General features: G+C 41.3%; 2 protein-coding genes across 10 annotated transcripts in view; one reads left to right on the top strand and one right to left on the bottom strand.

The window, feature by feature from the left end:
- The window catches only part of CABCOCO1 (ciliary associated calcium binding coiled-coil 1), a 227662-nt gene that overhangs the window by 104806 nt on the left and 101785 nt on the right, over positions 1-21071 (bottom strand). The window lies entirely within an intron of this gene.
- Positions 2882-20621, top strand: TMEM26 (transmembrane protein 26). The gene is made up of 6 exons (XM_005498149.3): positions 2882-3308; positions 6495-6573; positions 11948-12061; positions 12593-12813; positions 13866-13942; positions 16843-20621. The coding sequence occupies exons 1-6, from the start codon at positions 3118-3120 to the stop codon at positions 17256-17258; spliced, it is 1098 nt and encodes a 365-aa protein (XP_005498206.1). The 5' UTR covers positions 2882-3117; the 3' UTR covers positions 17259-20621.

Below are 21071 nucleotides of genomic sequence, written 5' to 3'. Positions count from 1 at the left end.
CCTGTCCAAACTAGAGTCTTCTGGGTGCTTGAACAGGGGTCTTTTGATTCTATAAGCACTGCAACCTATTAAGGATGTCTATTTTGCTATTTAAAAATGAATTATTTATGCTATTTATCACCTTCCTACTACAGAAATACTCTTGCACTTCTCCACTGGATTCTCCCCCACTGACCAGAGGCAGGGCAGCACTTCAGCGCAGACCTTCCCAAGTGGAGGAGAGCAGATGCTTTGCAGGTTTCCATTCTGTGTCTAGGTACTGATATGACCACCCGTTTCACAACAGGATGGTACTGCTGACGTGCATTCAGCTTGTGATCCATCTCCAAACCTAGTTGCTTCTTGGGAACTGGTGCAATTTCAAGTTTCTGGCAGTTACGGGGCCTGTTTAGTGAAATCAGCATAGTGACTCAGCCTGAAAGCAGAAATTAGACAAATGCACATACAAAAATTCTGCAGCACAGCTTTTCGAAGTGCCAGATTCCCAGTTTCTGCAGAAGGTCACTGGCACGAGGGCACAATAGTGTTTAATATTTCCCAAATGCATGAGACATGCAGCGTTTGGCTATTATCAGGAAGAGATGTGCAGTAGGTCTTGCCAAGGTGTCTTGGATGAAAATCCCACACACCATGATGTGTTCACACCATCGTGTCCAGGATCTGCCAGAGTACAGCAGTTCATCTGGAAGCATCTAACTCTCAAAGACAATTCTCAGCATTCACATGGATGAAGTTTCCAGATAGCAAAAAGGGGAGGGTATATCATTAGCAGAACACTCCCTATCATGAGTCTTGCTTTGAGCTTGGATCCAACCAGCACTACCAACCTACCATACACATGAACTGTCCTGCTCTTACTCCAAGTTGATTTCTTCAGGGACTGAAAAGTCTCCACTCCATTAGCATAGCCATGTCAGGTCAGACCAAAGGTCCTTCCTGATCTGTGTCTATTTTTCCTTTTTGAAGCTGAGCGCAGCAACGGTAGAGAACTCTGGCTTGTCTTACTCCTGTGAGGATGCTGAGTCTACACACATTAAGATCCCCATTTCAGGGGGGTTCTTCAGCCATTACTTTCTACATCATATCCTGTAAACCACTCAGGACTGAAGTCAAGCATTGCCCTCAAGGGCTCCTGAATGAGCTGCTCCAAAAAACGTCCTCTATCAAGTCTGGATGCAATTCTTGCTTCCTCTAGACTGCATAACTGAAGGCATCCATACCTACTTACCTCGTCTCTCTGCTAAGCCTGTTTTGTTGCCATCATGGTCCATTGGTTAGCTAGGCAGAGCCAACATTATATATTCTACCTACTAAAGTTTGGGGCTTGCACCAACGTGAAGTCTGGATTATTCATTTATGAGATTACCTTGTTAAGCACTTCAGCTCCAAAGTGTCTTTAATATGCAGAACCACTAGCTATCAACAAAGCTCACCACATCCTTCCTGAACACACAATATCATGGGAATGTCCCACTGATGACCATCTTTCCAAGTCGAAGACATCTGTACTGTTAGGATCTCCATGAACAATTAGACATACCAGTTCCCCCATGTCATTTCTTAGACATCAAGCACTCCCACGGAGGAGTATCTTGTTTAAACAATCTCTCAGTCTGTCTGTTCCCTGTTTCCTCTTCAACTAGGTTTGACCTTAACACCAAGGGAAGGGCTGTGAAACAACAGCACTCAAGGCATGATATGGCAGGGTGGCTGCTGGCAGAGGATTATCAGTAGCCGCCCCTTAACTTGAATTAATTTTCCTCTGAGCATGAGGAACTTGGTTTTGTTGCTTCAAAGAGGCATGCTGCACAGTCCATTTATTTACTCAGGCATTTCCTGAGCGAGTGATCTATACTGTGGAATGGCCTTTTGTTTTCGTTTTTTTTTCTGGGCAGGGTTAAAATTGTCTTCCCCACCCCCAAGGATGTCAGCTGGCCAGCACCAGCTTCAGTGCTACATAGAGAAAGAAGCTTGGTTTTGCAGTGAGGAAAATGTGGATCTCAGCAATTGAGAGAAAATATCTGCTTACAAAGGTCACAACTCTTAGCAGAATATCTCCTTGTGTTTAAAGTAGAACAGGATATTTCAAATTAAATCAGCTAGGAAGTGAGGACCTTTGGAGAACCACAATACATTACATGGACTCAATTCTCCATTTGTATTTCACAATCGCGTATCTCAATTCAAGGGCTTTGGTGGTAAATTAATGGAAAACTGGAGCAACACAGTAATAGTTTTGATCAAGAAAAAATTTCTCTTTGGTTACACAAGTGTAAATTCAAATAAAATTTATAGTCGCTATGAGAAATGTCAGAACAATTTTTAAACACACTCTGTACTTCACAAACTGTTCCCATGGAAGACACTACAGGTCAGTCTAGAGGTAACTGACCTAACAGTCAAACTTCTGTGTATTTTTTGTATATGTCTCTATTGGCCTGTTACTGTTAGCCTATATTTCAGCCTGATTTCTGGAGTTCCTTACTAGGGCTGCTTATTAGTTCTGAAGCAGCGTACAGATTGTACAATATACTGGTTTGACTAGATTTCAGTAGTGATTAGCTTTTCTAACTTTTGTTGCACACAGGGATTTCAGCCTTGAACTAAGCACACAGTCTCTGTTTTCTTTATTGCAATGTTAAATTAACAATTTTAAAAGCTCCCAAATATTAAGTATCTATTTCAAGAGGAGGGGAGAGGAAAGAGGGTTTTGCAATCTCAATAAGGCAGGGAAGCTTTTAGCAAGGGAGATTCAAATTAAGAGTGCTTCTTAGATTTTATCTCTTTGCTAGAAATCTACAAGATGAGAGCAGCAAGTGGGGCTAGCAGAGAGGTGGTTACTGTGGGCGACAGAAACCTCCCTGCCTCCTTAAGCCAGAGCTGTGCCGAGCGCTACAAACCACTATAGCCTGGAAGCGTGAGCTCTCCTTTTTTTTTTACCCTTTCAAAAGTTTTCAGGAAGTCTGGAGGAGGGGCGATGCCGTTTCTTTTTTGTTATAATGGGCCCCTTTGTGGAGATGGAAGAGGAGAGGAGCTCTGCGTGGCTGCGGTGCGCACACTGCCCAGGGCTCCGGGACGCGCCGGCCCCCGCGGTGCGGGCCGCGGGGAGGGGCCGGGATGGAGCTGATGGTGCTGCTCAACGCGCTGGTTACTCGCCTGCTCTTTGTGTTGCACTCTCTCATCGGGGTCTGGAGAGTGACTGCGGCGAAGAAAGAACCCAAGTACTGGCTGCTGGCACTGCTCAATCTTCTCCTGTGCCTGGAGACAGGGCTCACCCTCAAGTTTAAGCAAGGCAGAGGCTACAAATGGTGAGCATATCCCACTGGCTCCGACGGAGCCCCTCTTGCTTCTTTGCATGTACTTTGCTGCAGATGTGAGGCTGCCTTCTGTGGCTGCTGACCTGACTTTGGTTCTGCCAGGCTTTCAGGGGATGGCATTTTCTCCCCTGTTGCACCTGGGGGGTGGAGAACTGGTAAAGCCCCGGCTAGTCCACTGCCAAATCCAGAGGGCTTTCAGGAGGGGCAATGTTGCAGCAGACTACTTGGGAGCCACTCTGTACAGTTCCATGTATATGCATATTGAAAAATGTGGGAAATGTAGCTGCAAGGCAAGAAGTACATGCTCTAGAGCTGCCAATGCAGCGGGCTGGGAGAGCAGGGACCACACGAGTGAGGTGCAGAAGAGTGCTGGGGGTCCACATTATTCCATGGGGATGGCCTGCATCTCTTACCCTATTCTGCCATTCCCTGGTTTGCACCTCCTTCCCTGGCGCTGCGTTCCCTGTCTCTGCTCCTTCCAACACCACTAACACCAAGCTAGTGCATGAACCAAAACTCAGTGACAAATAAAAGATGAGCAGCAACCTCTCTTGCAGTAGAGCAAGAGTGGTTTAAATATTTGGATTTGAGAGTCTATTCCAGAGGAGAATTTTCATGCATGAAAGGCTGCCTGAGAAATAAACAAAAAAGTTAGAGCAGAGTTTGCCCAAGCACATGGGTTTTTACATGCACCTAAAGAATCACTGCAGTCATCTACAGCTCATCAGCGCTCAGCCAGCCAAAACAAATGCTCTGTAAAAAGGAAGTGGTCATGTCACTAATTGTCAAGATTTCACTAGGACCTTTTATTTTTAAAAACTCAAACTGCAGGCAGGGCCTGAAAGAAATCCAGGACAAAAAAAGCCCTGGAGTATTTCAATGAGCTTAAATTCCTGCTCGTTGCAACCTGTGAATCTCATTATAAAGAAGTAATATTGTGTGACAATTCACACAAGTATTCCATGCTCTAAATTTGAGTGTAATAAAAGCAGTGATTAAATATGGGACACAGGAAAATTTAACAACAGCAGAGTTCCAAATGCACAGTTATGAGACAGAGTGCGCAGATCTGATTCACTGGGGAGAAGAGGCAGCAGCAGAGCCTTCATGAAGGAAGACTCGCTATGGCAGATTTTGGAAAATCCAAAGAAAACCAGATGCAGAAAGCAGATTCAGTTTAGATGAATACATGTGCTGGAAGACTGGGCTAAATTTAGCTAGAAGGAAATTTTGAAATGGATGTGGTCTGGTACTATAAGCAGGACAGTAAGGTATGTTTATAGGTAAGAACTATAGACAAATGGCCAACATCTATTTGCATCAGGCTAACATTCTGCTATATTCTTCTTCTGTGGAAAACACTCACATTCTGAACAGACAGTATCATCTGCATTTATAGAAACACCCCCATAGTGATCCGGGCCATGGGCAGACTGTGCCACAGTGCTCTCCTGCCTCCAAGAGCCTCGTATTCTCTCCATTCACTCTTGACAAAAGACTGTTACCTATTACATCAGCATAAAAGAATTTAATGGCACATGTGGAGAAAAAGTATTATCATGGGCCTGGCCATGTAATATTTCCTCTAGATTGCTTTCTTGGGAAGAAAGGCAGAGTTAAAGCCCCTGAAGTCTCCTGGCCTGATCTGGCGTCATTAGCTCAGTATTGCTAACCTGCCAGCTGGATAGATTTTTCATGTGCTCAAGTCCTACAGGAAATACTGTAAAATATGTTAGCTCTCCCATTCAAATGAAAGGTGTGTTCTCTCCCAAAATAACCAGGCTAAACCCCCACAGAATCACTCGCTAAGTTGTTTTTTTTTAAAAAAGCAAACAACAAAAGAATGTCACCACTAAAAACAAACACCCCCTCACTCCCACACACACACAAAACCAACCAAACAACAACCTAACACACACAAAAGAACCCCACACAACATGAAAAAACCCCGGGACTGTCTTAGTTAGAGGGGATTGTTTGATGCATTTCATAGCAGCTCAGCAGCACAGTAATTTTCCCGAACAGCAGGCTTTCTTTTTTTATTATTTTCCTCAATACTTAATCTCCACTGGAAAAGTAATGATTACAAAAATAAAAGTACATTCAGGATAGGAATAAACAATAAACACAACAACATTTGACCAAAAGGTTTCTGCAGTTACAAACCTACAAGCAATTTCAGTTCACTGCAGAATGCGCCAATGACAGGGTAGATGGAATCAAGCAAGTATCCTGAGTTTGAGTCCACTGCCCTGCCCCAGGCCAGTACGTATATGTGATGCAAAGGCTGCTGTGCATCTTGGCAGCATTGCAGTGATGATGACTCCATACCATGGCAGAGCTAAATGGAACATCGGTGGCATGAGACCTCATTCCTACTACAAAAGGATAGGAATTGCCAAAACAAACAAACACCCCAAACAAAACTGTCACCTGTCAAGTAAGAAAACATCAGCAACCCTCATAAGAATCAGTGCTTGCAGATAGAGTCATGAAACGTCTCTGGTACTTCTGTATAAACTCAGATCAAGAAGCTGAAGATAATAAAGCTTCACCACCGTAAGTTATATAGAAGACTGTCAGGGAGAGAAGAATTAGAAACAGATATCCTAAAGAATTATACAATTGCCAGCACAAATAGGGAAAGAAGGCCAAGACCCATTTTTATAAACAATTTTAGCCTGCACTGAAAGACCTCCTACTGAAGAAATGCTTGGTTTGGGCAAACTGATGCTATTTCTATATTTCCTGTGTCAGTGCCCAGCATTCCGATCAACAGCCTTTATCCCAGCATCATTCAGTGAAATGACTCAATGTATTAATTCACCCTTCATGAAACCAGAAAGAGCATGTTAGCTAGAGGCTTTTCTTTTATTTTAAGTACAGAGAATGCTGTGTTGGAAATACAAACAGCAGAGTGCCTTTGGTTAGTTCTTAAAAAGAGATTTTAAATAAGCTTCCATATCTGATCTCAGATGGATATACAAATAAACACATAATTCTAATACTGACAGCATGAGGATTCAGCAAAAAATAGCAACTCTTACTTGCAGTTACCCTATTTCTTAATATCCCATATTGCAGGAGGCACAAGATAGATACTTTTCAATGCAGGTAATGATAGGATATTTGGTATTTATGATGTGATATAATACCAAGCTATCTTTTCCTTCACAGGTTTTCACCAGCAATATTTTTGTATCTGATTTGTACAGTACCATCGCTATGGCTACTAGAAATTCATCATGGGACTCAGGTATTTATTATGAGACAAGATGGACTAGTTTGAAATTGATGCAGTATTTGGTATGTTGGATTTGGGCATACAGACAGCAGTCTGCCAGGTCTTGTTCCAATTTTGTATTTTATACTGGTAGGCCTCCCAATCCAGATACAGCTATTCTATTGACTGCTGTACATTTCCTAAATATCAAATAATGACCCTCATTCCTAGCTAAAAATATGACCATTTATTTGTATTTGCCCAAGGAACAGAGAACTAGAAGTTTGAAAAACAGCCTTTCACCCCCAGGCCACCAGTTTGAATCTTGCTCAGGATGGTGAAAGAATTTCATTGCTTTAGAGGCCTTTGTAAAATAATGTATGAGTTTCACAGCACTTACGGGCAGATATCACGACTCAAGCAAGCCAAAACTGAGACAGGTATCAGTGAAAGGGGTCTTAAACTCAAATTACCTCATGTTTGCTGCAACCTAGAAGAATAGTCACAGATTGCTACTACAGGTAGCTGACATGGTAATTTGTCTGTCAGGGTTTATATCCTTCCTTTGTTTGTGCTGTATAGTAATCTGGGAGGGAGGGTGTCTGGATTCCAATTTAGGACTAAAACACATGGTAACATTTTTAAAAGCAATTGTTCTTCTGGCAGATGGGTTAGGGCCAGGACAGCACCATTTAGCCAAGCAGCTTCTCATGAAGGCTGCTTTCAAGTCCCCATAGCATTTCCAGATAGTGAAAAGGGGATTTTTTTCTTTCCCAGCATTTGCACATATGCAGTCCCTTACATCCACAGCAGAAAGGGGCCTGATAGGAACAAGAGCAAAAAGTAACAGAAGAAAATACATAAATTAGACTAAGAAGACATAGTGCCTCATTTTCTTCTTCGAAACATTGTTAGAGCCCACGGAAGCATAATCAAATATTCAAAATTGTGTTTACACTGAAAATGCCTGAGGCTTTTTCTAAATACAGCAGCAGGAATTTATTGTCTTCTTGTTTTGCCAGATCTCCTTAAACAGTCACAGACAGGTAATGTGGATATTGAGAACATTTGTCATAGTTAAATCTAGTTCAAGAAACAGGCTAATTCTGTAGTCAAAGGCAGCAGTTTATTTCCCAAAATGATGTTAGAACATGGCATACTTTGTTCTTATTGATATACTGCTACTGTGAATTAAAGAGGGAGTATATCAAGTTAACAGCTTAGTTTATACCTGGAGAGATAGGATAGAGAGTTCTGGAAATACACAATCTAATAGATTCAAAAACAATACCTCCAGAAGGTGAACAGTTCTCCTAATCATTAATCTCGAACACAGCGCTCAGTCTAGTACTACTCCTCATACTAAAGTATTGCGAGGATTCTCCTTATTAAAATACTAACAGAACGGGTAATGATGCAGCTACCAGATCCACACATTTAAAATACACACACCATGAAAACAGTTCGTGGTCTGTAAGGCAATAGAACTTTACTTTCATGTTTAATCTTTAACGGGAAACATCAGCTGCTTCTGTGGGTGCTGTTGTTTAAGGCACGTGCTAATATGCAGCCTCTCTTCCTTAAGACGGAGGCAGTTCTGCCTCTCTGAGTACTGCAGAACTGGACATAAGTAATACCATTCATATATCAACAGTGAAATACTGACTGCATAGCAACTACTGCTTTGCAGTAGAGTATTTGGGCATGAAATACATGTTTGGGAGAGACTATAAAGTAAATTGAACTGTACTGAGTGAAAAAATTGCTGTCTGCAAAATAGCATGGCAAGAAAATTAAACCCATTTAATCCATTAAACACCTAAACAGTCTTTCTTAATGTTGTGTAAGATCTCAGATAAACAAATACCTCCATTACATTTTCAAATGCCTGGTACATCACTGCCACAGAAAGCAATAACCGACCACCTTTTGCAGGGTTTACCTGACTACCAGTCCTGTAGTCGATGTAGGCTTCCCAGTCAGTAATAAGACTGATACTTGGTAAACCTTGTCATTATTTTTAACCACCTTAACTTGAACTTTTAAAGGAAATAGTTAATATTACTGCCACTTCCTCAGCCTCATTCTGAGGTAGGATTCTCTTAAGCAGCTAAAATTCTAGTGTAACACTCTCCTGAAAGTGTTCTTACATCTTTCACCATTTCTTCCCTCCCACACCCATTATCTTCCTCAATTTGGAAAACAGCTTAAGCAGTCTTCTCTCCCTGTTTTACCTTTCAGCTTTCCAGTATGAGCAAAATGAAGCAGTCACGGTTGCTTTGAATTTCTGACATCACACATGTTGCCATAGCGATGGCCACACTGTTTCCAACACATCGCAGAGAGCAAGCGGGGTACCTGTTGCTTGGCAGAGGGCCCGCTCCAGGGAAGGAATAGCCTCTTCCAAAAGGTACTCAGGCCTCCAGCCTCCAAGCACCTTAGCAGGATTGAGGGAACTCTGCCTTGGTTACTCTTGCAGGCTACACAACAGGACACCACCATGTCATGCACTACAGTTTCTGTTTTGATTAGATGTTCTATAAATCAGAGGAATGTTAACTTCATCTCAGACAAAACAAATGAAGTAAACTAAGCTAGAATTCATGCAATATGTGTACAAATTTTTCCTGTTTTATTTTTGCACAGGAAAAAAAAAGGGCATTTCTGTTTAGCTGAGCACACAGTCTTGATACCTAAGAGTAACAGGGCTCTAGCAGTAAAGAGGTAAACCATGTTTATCAACCACCTGTGAAACTTAGTATTCACTTTTTCCTTGTCACATCCCCATTAAGTCACTACACATACATAATTGGCCAGGCAAATACGCCTGGCACAACAGTTCTATTTCTGTGCATATACGTGATAAAAATAAATGGTCTTTTCCAAACTTCAAAGTGAGTCGTCACCACAATCACCACTTAATAAATATTCAGAGAGAAACAAACCAAACCAAGATATGAACGTTCTTAAATTAAAAATCAGGACTTCACTTAAATGACTGGATTTGCAGATGCAGTTTTCCATTTCCTGCCTGCATGCAGTTGAGAAGAGATACGGACCCAGCCCTGAGAAGCACCATTCCATCAGAGTTCATGGAGCCTTGTGCTGAAATAGTAACCCTCCATTCACCTAGGAGTAGCTGCAAAAAACATATATAAGGAACCTACAAAAGACACTGACAAAGTGAATTCATTTTCTTAAAGTAGTATACTCTGCATCTTTATGCCACTAGAAAAACAAACAAACAAAAGAGCCCCATTGCTGACTCCTGCAGCACCTCTGCCCTGTGTGCAGGTTGAGCAGAGCAAGCAGCTCCAGAGCCATGAGAGCTCTCTGCTCTGGGGTGGTGGTGTGGGAGAGCCACAGCATCTGCTGAGAGGGACCTTTACTCTTGCTACCTCCCATTTCACTCCTGTCCTTCAGCCACCTGATTTACTCACTGGGGCTTCTCATACAGTGCTTGGGAAGGGATTTCCACTGTCTTACACATACAGCAAATGCAACAGGGTGCCCTACATGGGCCCTGCCTCAAATTTGACAAATTCCTCCTCAAGCAAGGTGGCTGTCACAATGAATTAACCTTCATTTTCCAGCAAGAGTTAGCAAGCCCTTTACCCTACCCAGGTTACTTGTTACAAGGTAGATATTTGGTAATATTCTGGGGTGGCTACCCCAGTTACACAATATTTTTAGGTCATGATCTCCCCCGCAGACTGTGTCATGCTGCCTGTGGGGTTACTCAGAAAGGCTGGTTTGGACCTTGAGGGCTGGTCTCTATAGACTTTAGACTTTTTCTACAATCAACAGATAAAAAGGCTTCTCTAGAGCACCAGTTAATTTTCCACTCTGAAACATTCTCTGAACAGGCTGTTCTATCTCTTTCCTTTGCTTGAAGGGCTAACCCAGGGAGATGAGCCCCACAAGGCTGTAGCTGGCAGAGTACCAGCCCCTCCGTTGCACTGTCTCCATGCCCAGAACTTTAGAATTCCCTCCTCCAACTGGAAATATCATGTTCCCCACATCTCTGTGTCAATCTTTCAACACTCTCACACCCACTGTCCCAATAAGGCAAGCATTCCGTTTAAGAGCCCTTACCACCAATTAGGAAAGGAACAAGCACTGACTTTTGGCAGATTTTTCAGACCATGGGAAGTTGCTCCATTTATCTGTGATCAGGTCAGACAAGAGGCAGCATTTACCCAGATACTGAGCAACATTAGAGACCAAGTAAAGTATCAAAGCGAAGTCTAAAATTTGCTAGAATGAGACATTCACTGGAAAATGTTGCCTTGATATTGGCAGGCATTATGCTGAACACAGCTACTCAGTATGCACCAGAACACATTCCAATTGTTGCAGGAAATCACTCCCCATTAAATAAAATGGTGGGGGGCCCAGTGGAGAAATGCAAATCATCTGGTGTTCTCTGGCACAAATAGGACAAGATAAAAGTCTTTAATAACAGCATGGTTTGATTTTCTAATTATCCCTTTTTTATTACAGTGAAGAGAGATGTTAAAGGATTGTTATGAAGGCAGATTTTAGCCACATACCCCAGTTGCTCTGGGGCAGCCTTGGGGGTGAAGGCAGAAGGTCAATGCAGTGCTGCAGACCTCAGGACACAGACCCACCACTGGTTTACTGCAGCTGAAACAACGTTTTAGCCAACACTTGATTTCCCAGAGAACTGGGTACTCAGAGAAAGTAAAAATATCTGTTTTTTTTTTTACTCTGAAGGGGTAGACAACACCACAGGCCCATTTTTCTTAATTATTCCTGACTCTCACCTTTCACATTATGAATTTCCTTGCAGAATAAGACATAGCTAGAAGGCAGGAGATGCAGGTGGGGAGAGAAGGAAAGAAAACAACCCAAAGATCCTACCCCAAATATTCATTTCAACCATACAGAAGGATACAACTATGGCATTTTTTTATGGATAGTAGAGACGAGAAGCAGATATTTTGAGAAAAAGTTTGAATATAGAGACTGACCACGACAAATTTTTACTCTATTTTACTGGTTTAGACAGAAAGAGACTATGTAGGAAACCCAGTAGCCTGTTCAGGAGAGCTGCAGGCACATCGCAGTCAAAGAGTGTGGTCTTAACAGCACAGAGATGTCACCTGCTCCATCAGCCTTTGAATTTACATTCTCTTATATAGCAGAATCCTACACTTTCTCAAAGACCTACCAACACATCACTCCTCTCCTCATGAAAGGAATTCTTCCCTTCTGAATAAGAGGGGAACTTCATTCAGAGTGAGCGCATACCTTTGTAAGCATCAACTGACTTTCACAAAGAAAACCCTCTGCAGTTCAGCAAACCGGGATTCTCTCAGCCACAGAGCACATCTGCTCCCTGTGCGGGATGTTTATGCGTGTGTGATGTTTTTGTTCACAACAGTACTGTGGTAATGAGCCCGGAACAGTCCAGGTGAATGTCAGCAACCAAGACTTCAATCAATCCAGAGACAGCAGTCATGGAAGCGAGGGAACAGATCACCACATCATTCAGACGGTGGGATATATTTCCTGTTTGTAGTAGAGCTCTTACAATATTAAAGAAATTCTATAGGATTATTGTGTCTATTTGAGGAAGCTTCTCACACAGTGATTAAAACTAAAAATAGAAAAAGCAAAAACTGTTTCAGGAAACCATGTTGTGAAAGTGGTCTACAGCATGCTGCATTCTAACTCTTGTCGCTAGGAAAAGTCTCTGTGTGAAGAGGAGACTCTCCTACTACCATTCTCTTCCCAGTCTCAGTAACTGGATTTTAAAACTGTCTGGGTGATGGTTCTGCAAAGGGTGACACTCAGTTGAAAAATGAGAACAGAAAGAGTGGTACACAGAGAAAGACTTATATTCATTACCCAAAGTTTGTATTAATGTGCCTTTTCAAATTATGCCTACCACATAGAAATGATCTACTCTAATACAACGTGAAGGAGAAGAAAAGCAGGCTCAAGGATGCATACAGTTTCTGAAGGCAACTATAATGTCAGTCTCCCAAAGTTACGGTACGTTATTGTTGTTGTCTTTTTGAAACAGGCTAAAGTCTTTGTGAATCAGCTCTCTACGATCTGTGAGACTGTATGGACACTGGCTCTCCACCAGACTTTCCTACTGCTACTAGTGGTTGGCAGATGGCTTCTCCCCATTGGAGTTGAAATTACTCGGGACCAATTGTCTCAACTGCTTCTCATGTTTGTGGGAACTGCAGCAGATATACTTGAATTTGCTAGTGAAACCTTGGACATTGAAGATGTTCGGTAAGGTCTATTTGCTGACATAAATAATTTGCATATTGCGAGACATTTGTTTTGTTTGAAGATTTGTTTGTGCGATCTGCAGTGTTTAGAATAGCGGAACCATATTCCCCACAGATAACAGGCAGCTATGTTCAAGGGCTCCATTTTCCTATTCTCACTTTTTCCTCTGTAAAAGACCTAACAGTCCTAGGAGCTTTAAGGATTACTCATCTGTTGCCAGCAGAGAAGCACGTTGCATCCATCGCAATAAAAGGGTACAAAGAGCCAAACAACCAGCCTAACTGCCCTGCAGCATCAGTTCTCATAGCTACACCCTAAAACACTGGATAGACAGTATGCCTCTTGCAGGTTAACAAATTGTTTTAGACTAGCAAGGAAGAGACTAGAGTTTGATTTAGTGATTCATTATCCAGGTTGCTTCTTTGGTTATCTCATGTGTACTTTCTTCATGATAGAATGACAAAGCGTTCAAAGATAAGAAGAAAGGGAATGGCGTAGTCTGGTGTGAATTTTCAATGTTGTGATCTTTCCCAGAGAAAGTAAGACCATCTCCCCCTCGCAGCACTGAAAGATGAGCTATGAACATCCATCATAAAGAAAAAGAATCACAGAAGAGGTTCATCCTCTTTTACAGACATAGTTAGTTTGGTTTATTTTTTTCTAAAAAATATCAAATAAAAGGCTTTGCAGCAGCAGAAGAGGTCCTTCCCACTTGGCAGAGAAGCTTCAGGCTTGCAAGGAATGTATAATCACTACAACAGTAAAGGTATCTCCTCTTTGAGCCAGAGAGTCTATTGCCATATGCTTATCATTATAACATTAGTGTCAGATATTTAGTGTAATTACACAGCTGGAATGTGTGGCCTGAACAGCAAAAATTCTATATCAAAAGGTGCCTCTGTTTTCCTTACTTTTACATCTCAAGCATGCATTAATCAATCGGTGTTTCACTCAACCACCCTTTAAATTACATTCCAAATACCACAGGAAACATTTTTGTTATCATAAGGAAACTGAGTCTTCACTCTTATCACTTTTTTCCCCTCCCACAGGAAGAATTATGCTCTCATAAATGCAATTCTTGCTGTATGGACCTGGAGTATGTTACAGTTTCCACTTGATCTTGCAGGTTAGTACATGCACATAGACAAGAGATGAGAACAAAGGCTTTTAAGTTTTTGCTGGCATGTCTTCTGGCTGTGCACACACTACAGGCTACACCAAGGGCTTCTGGTGGGGAGCAATTCACATGATGACGTTTTTTGAAGAAAAACCATTGTGGTTTCTTTTGAGGAAACACTTGTTTCTGGTTAACCTCTGATCTCCCTGATAAAACTCTCTCCTTCCAGAAAGCAATAGAATCGCAATATTGTATTGGAGCATCTGCTCCAGCTGGCTGTTACTGCCTTAAACTTTCCCAGGTGAGCTCTCAAGTTAGATCTGGTCCTGGATTATATCATGGTCCCATCTGGGTGGGTTCCCAGACCCTGTGGAGAGAGAGGCTGTCGTCAACCACAGCACAGCAGCAATTACCACAGGGGGATCACCTATTCACAGGGAACACAATGTTGGGATTGTGCACCCTTATCTTCAACTAACAGGCCCAACATTCAGCCAGCTCAGGCTGTTATTTGTCCATTGGCAAAAGGGCTTCTCTACATCCAAGCAAAATGATGAGACACCTCAATAATCATCTACTTCAAGCATTTTGTCCTCCAGTCACTACAAGTTTGCAACTCAACTGCACCAGTTCAAAGAGAAATTATCCTCACTAGCATCTTATATAAAATTCATGACTAGGTTGACACACTGATTAAAATAATTAATAAAATAATAATGAAAAATTATTCCAGGATTTTTTTCATTAGTCTTTTCTCCATGGACAGCACTAGGCTCCATATTCAACACTGAAGTTATTAAAATATTTCAGCACAGCAACTCATCCACTGAAAAAACTGATGCCACCACATTTCAGATTTATCACAGCTAAATTTCCTGTTACTGATAAAATATATTCTGTTGAAGATGCACAACACTCAGGTTTAAAAACAAACAAACAACCCTCAAGTCACCCATACACATCAAAACTATCCAAATAAATTAATGCTATGGTTATTTAAGCACTGTTTGAATTTAAATTAAGTAACCTGTAGTACTGTGCACTTTTTTTTCCTGGCTATTGCTTTTCTCTTTGTTTAATTACATTTATCTGTTTAAAATTAAGCGATGGAACACATATTTCCCTGAAATTTACTGTGGGTACAGTTTATTTTAGGTAGTTCTATACAGTTGTACAGTACTTTTTATTCAAGCATCAGTATGTTTACTCACACACTAAACATGACGTAAAATAGACATTTATAGGCACTTATTTGACTACAGCAATGCAGTTAGGACTATTAAACAGCAATGGCACAAAAACATATTAAAAAATTAGCTGCTGCTATAGCTCTGCTTAATGGGTTCAGCAAATTTCTTTATACTACAGCTCATTTTCCACTTGAGTCTCATCTTGTTTTTTTCCCAGTGTTGACTCAAACAATAGAATTCTTTTGGTGAGCAGAAATGCTTGGCAGTTGTTGCTGCATCACAAGCAGCTATGTTTGAAAACTAATGAAATCCCACTGCCTTAGAGGTTAGTTAATCTCCACTCATTTCCATAAGGGGCAGCCATATTACCACAGACAAACCCTTCTGCTGATCCTTCTCTAGACACCACAAAGAGCATTTTAGCTCACCACAACTTTTATAGCCAAGGGGAATGCATCCATGCAGGTCCCAACGGTTGACGCGATTTCATACCCAGAAGGCTAAGAATGAGTAACCGTGGCTCAGATTTTACATGGCAAGCAGCAATCGAAACTTGTTCCTATCAATAATGCTTGATATTGCCCCACACTGGCATGACTCATTCTTACTATAACAGATAAAGAAGGCAACAGCTATCTGGTCAATCTTCTAAAAGCAAAGTCTTAGCCTGAAACAAATTGAAGTACTGCAGCTCAGGTTGTTCCCATTCAGCATGGCAGCTGGTTTGTTTTTTGTTTGTTTGTTTTTCTAAGATACATATTAGCCTGGCTGGGGAAGTTGTTACAGCAAGATTAGGTGATCTGCTTCTTGTTTTAAAAGCATATAAATGCTCATAGTTTTGTGTGATAGAAAAGGGAAAGCAGTTTTTGGTCCTGTTTGGCAGAGCACACAAGTGCCCACTTAAACATGAGCTTAGTGGGTTTTGCCAAAGCAGATCCCAGAAGATAAGGGTGCACAATCCCAACATTGTGTTCCCTGTGAATAGGTGATCCCGCCTGTGATAACTGCTGCTGTGACTGATGACAGCCTCTCTCTTCACAGGGTCTAGGAACCCACTAGGGGGGTGGTTAGTAGATCGAGAGAGGTCCTCCTTCCCCTCTACTCCACCCTGGTGAGACCCCATCTAGAATATTGTGTCCAGTTCTGGGCCCCTCAGTTTAAGAAGGACAGGGAACTGCCAGAGAGGGTCCAGCATAGGGCAACAAAGATGATTTAGGGAGTGGAGCACCTCCCTTATGAAGAAAGGCTGAGGGAGCTGGGTCTGTTTAGTTTGGAGGAGACTGAGGGGTGACCTTAATAATGTTTATAAATATATAAAGGGTGAGTGCCACGAGGATGGAGCCAGGCTCTTCTCGGTGGCAAACAATGATAGGACAAGGGGTAATGGGATCAAGCTGGAACACAAGAGGTTCCACTTAAATTTGAGAAGAAACTTCTCATTGAGGGTGACAGACACTGGAACAGGCTGCCCAGGGGGGTTGTGGAGTCTCCTTTTCTGGAGACATTCAAAACCCACTGCACATGTTCCTGTGCGACCTCACCTAGGTGTTCCTGCTCCAGCAGGGGGATTGGACTAGATGATCTTTTGAGGTCCCTTCCAATCCCAAACATACTGTGATACTGTGAAATGGAATATGCTTTATGTTGAACTGCTCACAGTTGAATGCATGGTTCAATTTCAGAGAATTATGTTTTAAAATAATTGTGTTTTATTTCCAGTACAGCATATTGGCTGCAAACCAACAGCATCAACCAGGCGGATCCCCAACCTGCTGCTGTGCAGGTACAGCGCGGAACTGTGGAACATTGGGGTCAGCCTCTTCATACAGGATGGTCCCTTCTTCATTGTGCGGTCAATCCTGATGGGTCACTTCAGAATATTCAATCAGATGCTGGTGTTTTTTACAGCTAAGAATATCTTAGTTGTGACTCTACAATTGTATCGTTTGGCAGTGATAATATTGGACTTTCGTGCTACCATTCTGCAGAAGAGCAGGAAAGGAGAAGTCTGCTGTTGCCCATGTGAGCCTTACAACGCGAGTACTCATGCTACCACTGACCAAGATACTGAAATGAAAGACTTTGCTGCTTCTCCTTCAAAAGAGCAATCCCAGGCTCCACCAGAAGATCAGTGAGCACAGTTACTGACTTGAAAGAGGTTGCATTTCCCACAGCTTCTTCAGAAGGGCTTAGCCTGTTTCTATGATCAAACACAGCCTGAGCGAGTGCCTAAGTCATCTCTTCCACCAAGAGATCAACAATTTCTTCTAAATTGTAGGAGAAATTTCTGAAGCAAAACCATAGAAATAGGACATTTTTGTATCACTTTGTATGCTGGGTTTTTACTAATTCCCTATTATATTATCCACAGGGATTTTGTAGCCATAGTTTGTAGTAGCAAGAAAGTTTTGGCACACTAACAAAGTTGGTTCTTACGTTAGCACAGTGCCACCAAAGGTATCTACTTGCATGTATTCAGACAGAAAGACAAGCCTATCCACTATGAGAAGGACAGAAGCATTTAGCTCTACTATAACCCAACTTCAGTGGTCAGGCTGTAAGTAGAGTGTGATGAGCAATATGTTCACGGTGTATGTGAGCATATTCAGCAGCAACACTGTGCAGACAGGCAAGTGAAGGCAGATGACAGATTTCTACTGTTACTGTGACATGGAAATTTAAGAAAGTTTTGTCCAACTATTACCTCAGCCTTGGCTGGATTCAGTTAAAAACTATGCAACATCGTGAAACAGCACAAACAAAACTGCATGGTCTGAGTAGCCTAAATCTTACCAATAAGTAAAAAAGAAAAAGGCAGGCCCACAGATGCATTTGTCCCAGACATTTTCTACAGAGGTGCTTGCCTTTCTATATCTATGAAGTTACATAACAACAAAAAAAGCCACCAAAATATTTATAAAGACTTTTTTTCTGGTTTCACTATACTTGAAGTTGAGACAGGAGTTTTAAAATGTCTCTATTTTATATGATTTTAAAAGTAGCCTGACTCAGGCATGCAATCTAATTAGCAAGAAAATGGCACTGCTCAAGCTTGATGAGACAATCTAGACAGAAGGATTTGGGCTTGTGCTTTACACTTTATGAAGCACCACAAGATCCCATGAAATAATGTGAAAGATTGTCCAGTCTGTTGAGCGTCAAGATCAATTTTTAACAAACAGCTAATAATTATTCATTTACTATTTTGATGTTTGGAGTGAACAACACAGGGTGTGATTAATTTCTCCCAAGAACACACTTTTTATCAGTGTAAAGCCATTGACTTGACTGGTCTTAGCTAATAGAAGCTGAAAGTTAAGTGATTTTTAAAATTCTGCCTAAAATCATATTCTCACAGAAAATGGCTGGTGCTTTTACAAATTTACAAATGCTTTTACATTCATTCTAAAAGAGTAGAGAAAAGCATATTACAAATGTCTAGCAAATATGAAGTGACCTAATTAAGGTAACATCTCATTAAAAATTCACAATTAAACCTTATTTTCGGAAGCCTCCACTATCTAAAAAGAGAATGTGGTTTGAAGAATAGAAGTGTTTCTACCCCCACTGCAGCAATCATATGCTTGTTTATCTATAGCCTGATAAGCAATGATGTCTTTAATCTTCAAAATATTTAAAAATTCCAACCCCCAACCATGTGAACTTGTGGTGAGCTGGTACTGTTCTATGCAGAATCAAGTCCTTCCATTATGAAAGAAGAAAATGTGTAGCCATAAAGAAGTCTCATATACCTTATAGCCCTTTCTAACATTTATACTTTAGTAATCATGTGCAACACCCCCTGCTCCTTATTTTGTGCCTTTTTCCAGTAGAAATTAAAAGCCAGTCATCATTCAGCATGGCATTGTGTGGCAGACATATGGAGAATGGAGTGCAACTTAATTTGGGATTTTAATTCAAGTCTAGAAGTAAAAAAGCTAGAGTGCTGCTGCTGACCAGCTGTGCTGTCTAAAACCTTTCCCACAAGGGTGAATTTAGAATCAGTTGGTAGAACTGTAACACATCTCTTCCTTGTTGATGCAAGGCAGGACTACTCACATTCATTTTGAGTTTACCACTTGCTGATAGAGTAATTATCCTGTTAAAAGGATCCTTGCTAATTAATTTGGAGGGTACTGAGCTTGCTAGAATATCATTCTAAATTCATCAGCACAAAAATTGCAGGATGTACTTTTTTAAACTTGCTGTCTATTTAAAGGGCTTATTTCAGCAACAAACTGCCTACGAGGCTCAGCCCACAGCAAATGCAAGATCCCCTGAGGTCAGTGATACAGAGACTAGTTACAGCAGGAATAGTTTACAAAGAACTGTATTTCCTGGCCTTCAGGCTGTTCCATTTTAAACAGCAGTAAAGCTTCTAATCAGATTTACTGTGAGGAGAACTCACTCCAGTGCTAGGTTTCCACTACTAGATCCCATCCCCATCCACTCACAGACAAAACAGGCTAGATCCTCCCTCACGCTTATGAAGGAATAGATTTGGATTTCCCTTTTCGTCCCTGCTACCAGGGAGGACAAAAACCAGATTGCTTAAAAACGAAAGAAGACCCAAAGAAAAAAGCGCATAAATGGTGGGTAGTTTGTCTCCCCGCCTGTGTGCAGAGGGGATCACACATGCCAGGTAGCAGCAGGAATGATGTGCAGTTCCCTCTACTTCATTGAGAAGCCTGGAAATAGCAATTAAGTCTAGTAGCTTGTATGTTCCGTCACAGTAGCACATCGCAGTTGCAAGCCCTCCTCACCTTGCAAGGGCAGGCTGCAGCCCAGGTTTCCCGCAGGCTGTGGGAGTCAGCAGGATGTGCAGCTGGCTGTGGGGACACACTGCGTCACCCTGCAGGTTCCACAGCTTTGCGCTAGGTAGAGGTAGAACACATTTTCTCGAAGGTCTGCCAGCATCTGTGATGTATCTAAAGAACGAGAGTTTTCATGTTTGCTATTCAGGAAAAGCTGCAATCTGTGAAATATCTAAAGAGCAACTGATGTCATGCTTGCTATTCAGGAAAAGCTGCAATAACTTTCAAAGGGGGAAAATTCCAGCCTTCAAAATGGAAGGATTTCAGAACATTTATTTTAACCATTATTTACTCAAGTCAGGAGAATTACATTACTATATCTCTTCTGCAAATAGTTATCTAGCCATTTACTATTATTTATTCTGGTTGTTCCTGCCTTGTCCTTTTAGATTATTCTATATTAAGCCTCACTAAAATGTTTTACTACTTGTCTCTTCCTGAGCTAAAATGTATTCCTCCTTTGCTTTGGACATTGGATCAAATAAGATCATAGCCCTAAGCCTAAAAAAGAAAAACCAAACCCAACCATTATTTTATTGCATTTCTGTTGGTATTTGTACTGTACTGTATTCTCTGGGACCAAGTGGAAATGGAAGAAAATGTGCAATTACTTTTAAAAAATTCCAATTGTATTTGCAAATAAAAGGCAGTTACCTCCGGCATAGCTGCCAATTTATTATGTGAGAGCTGACTGTTATATGTTCCCATTAATTATATCTTCCACATGCTACTTTTCCTTTCCATCCTTTCTAAGTTAATTACTTAGGCCAGATTCTGACTGCAGCTATTGCTTTGAAAACCCAAAGCAACTGTAGTAAATTCCACTCTATTCTGGATAGCTTCTTCTTTATTCAGAACCTTTATCTCCAAATACACAAATCACAGCACAATCCCAGAGAAGACATGTTTAATATTTGCGCATAGGATGTATTTTACAGATGCACACAAACACATATGCATTAAGATATCCATACACATCGGGCAATGCCTAATCATACATCTTTTATTTCTGTTATGTGTGTGAGATTACTGATGAAAACACCCTGCAGATGTCTGTAAAACACTTCAGAAATACATGAACATTACTAATATCTTAAATCTTGGGGCTGTAAATACTAAGCATGATACTCCCTG

Source organism: Columba livia, chromosome 6 (genome assembly GCF_036013475.1).
Source record: "Columba livia isolate bColLiv1 breed racing homer chromosome 6, bColLiv1.pat.W.v2, whole genome shotgun sequence".
Classification (NCBI taxonomy): domain Eukaryota; kingdom Metazoa; phylum Chordata; class Aves; order Columbiformes; family Columbidae; genus Columba; species Columba livia.
This window is presented reverse-complemented; position numbering and strand designations above follow the sequence as displayed.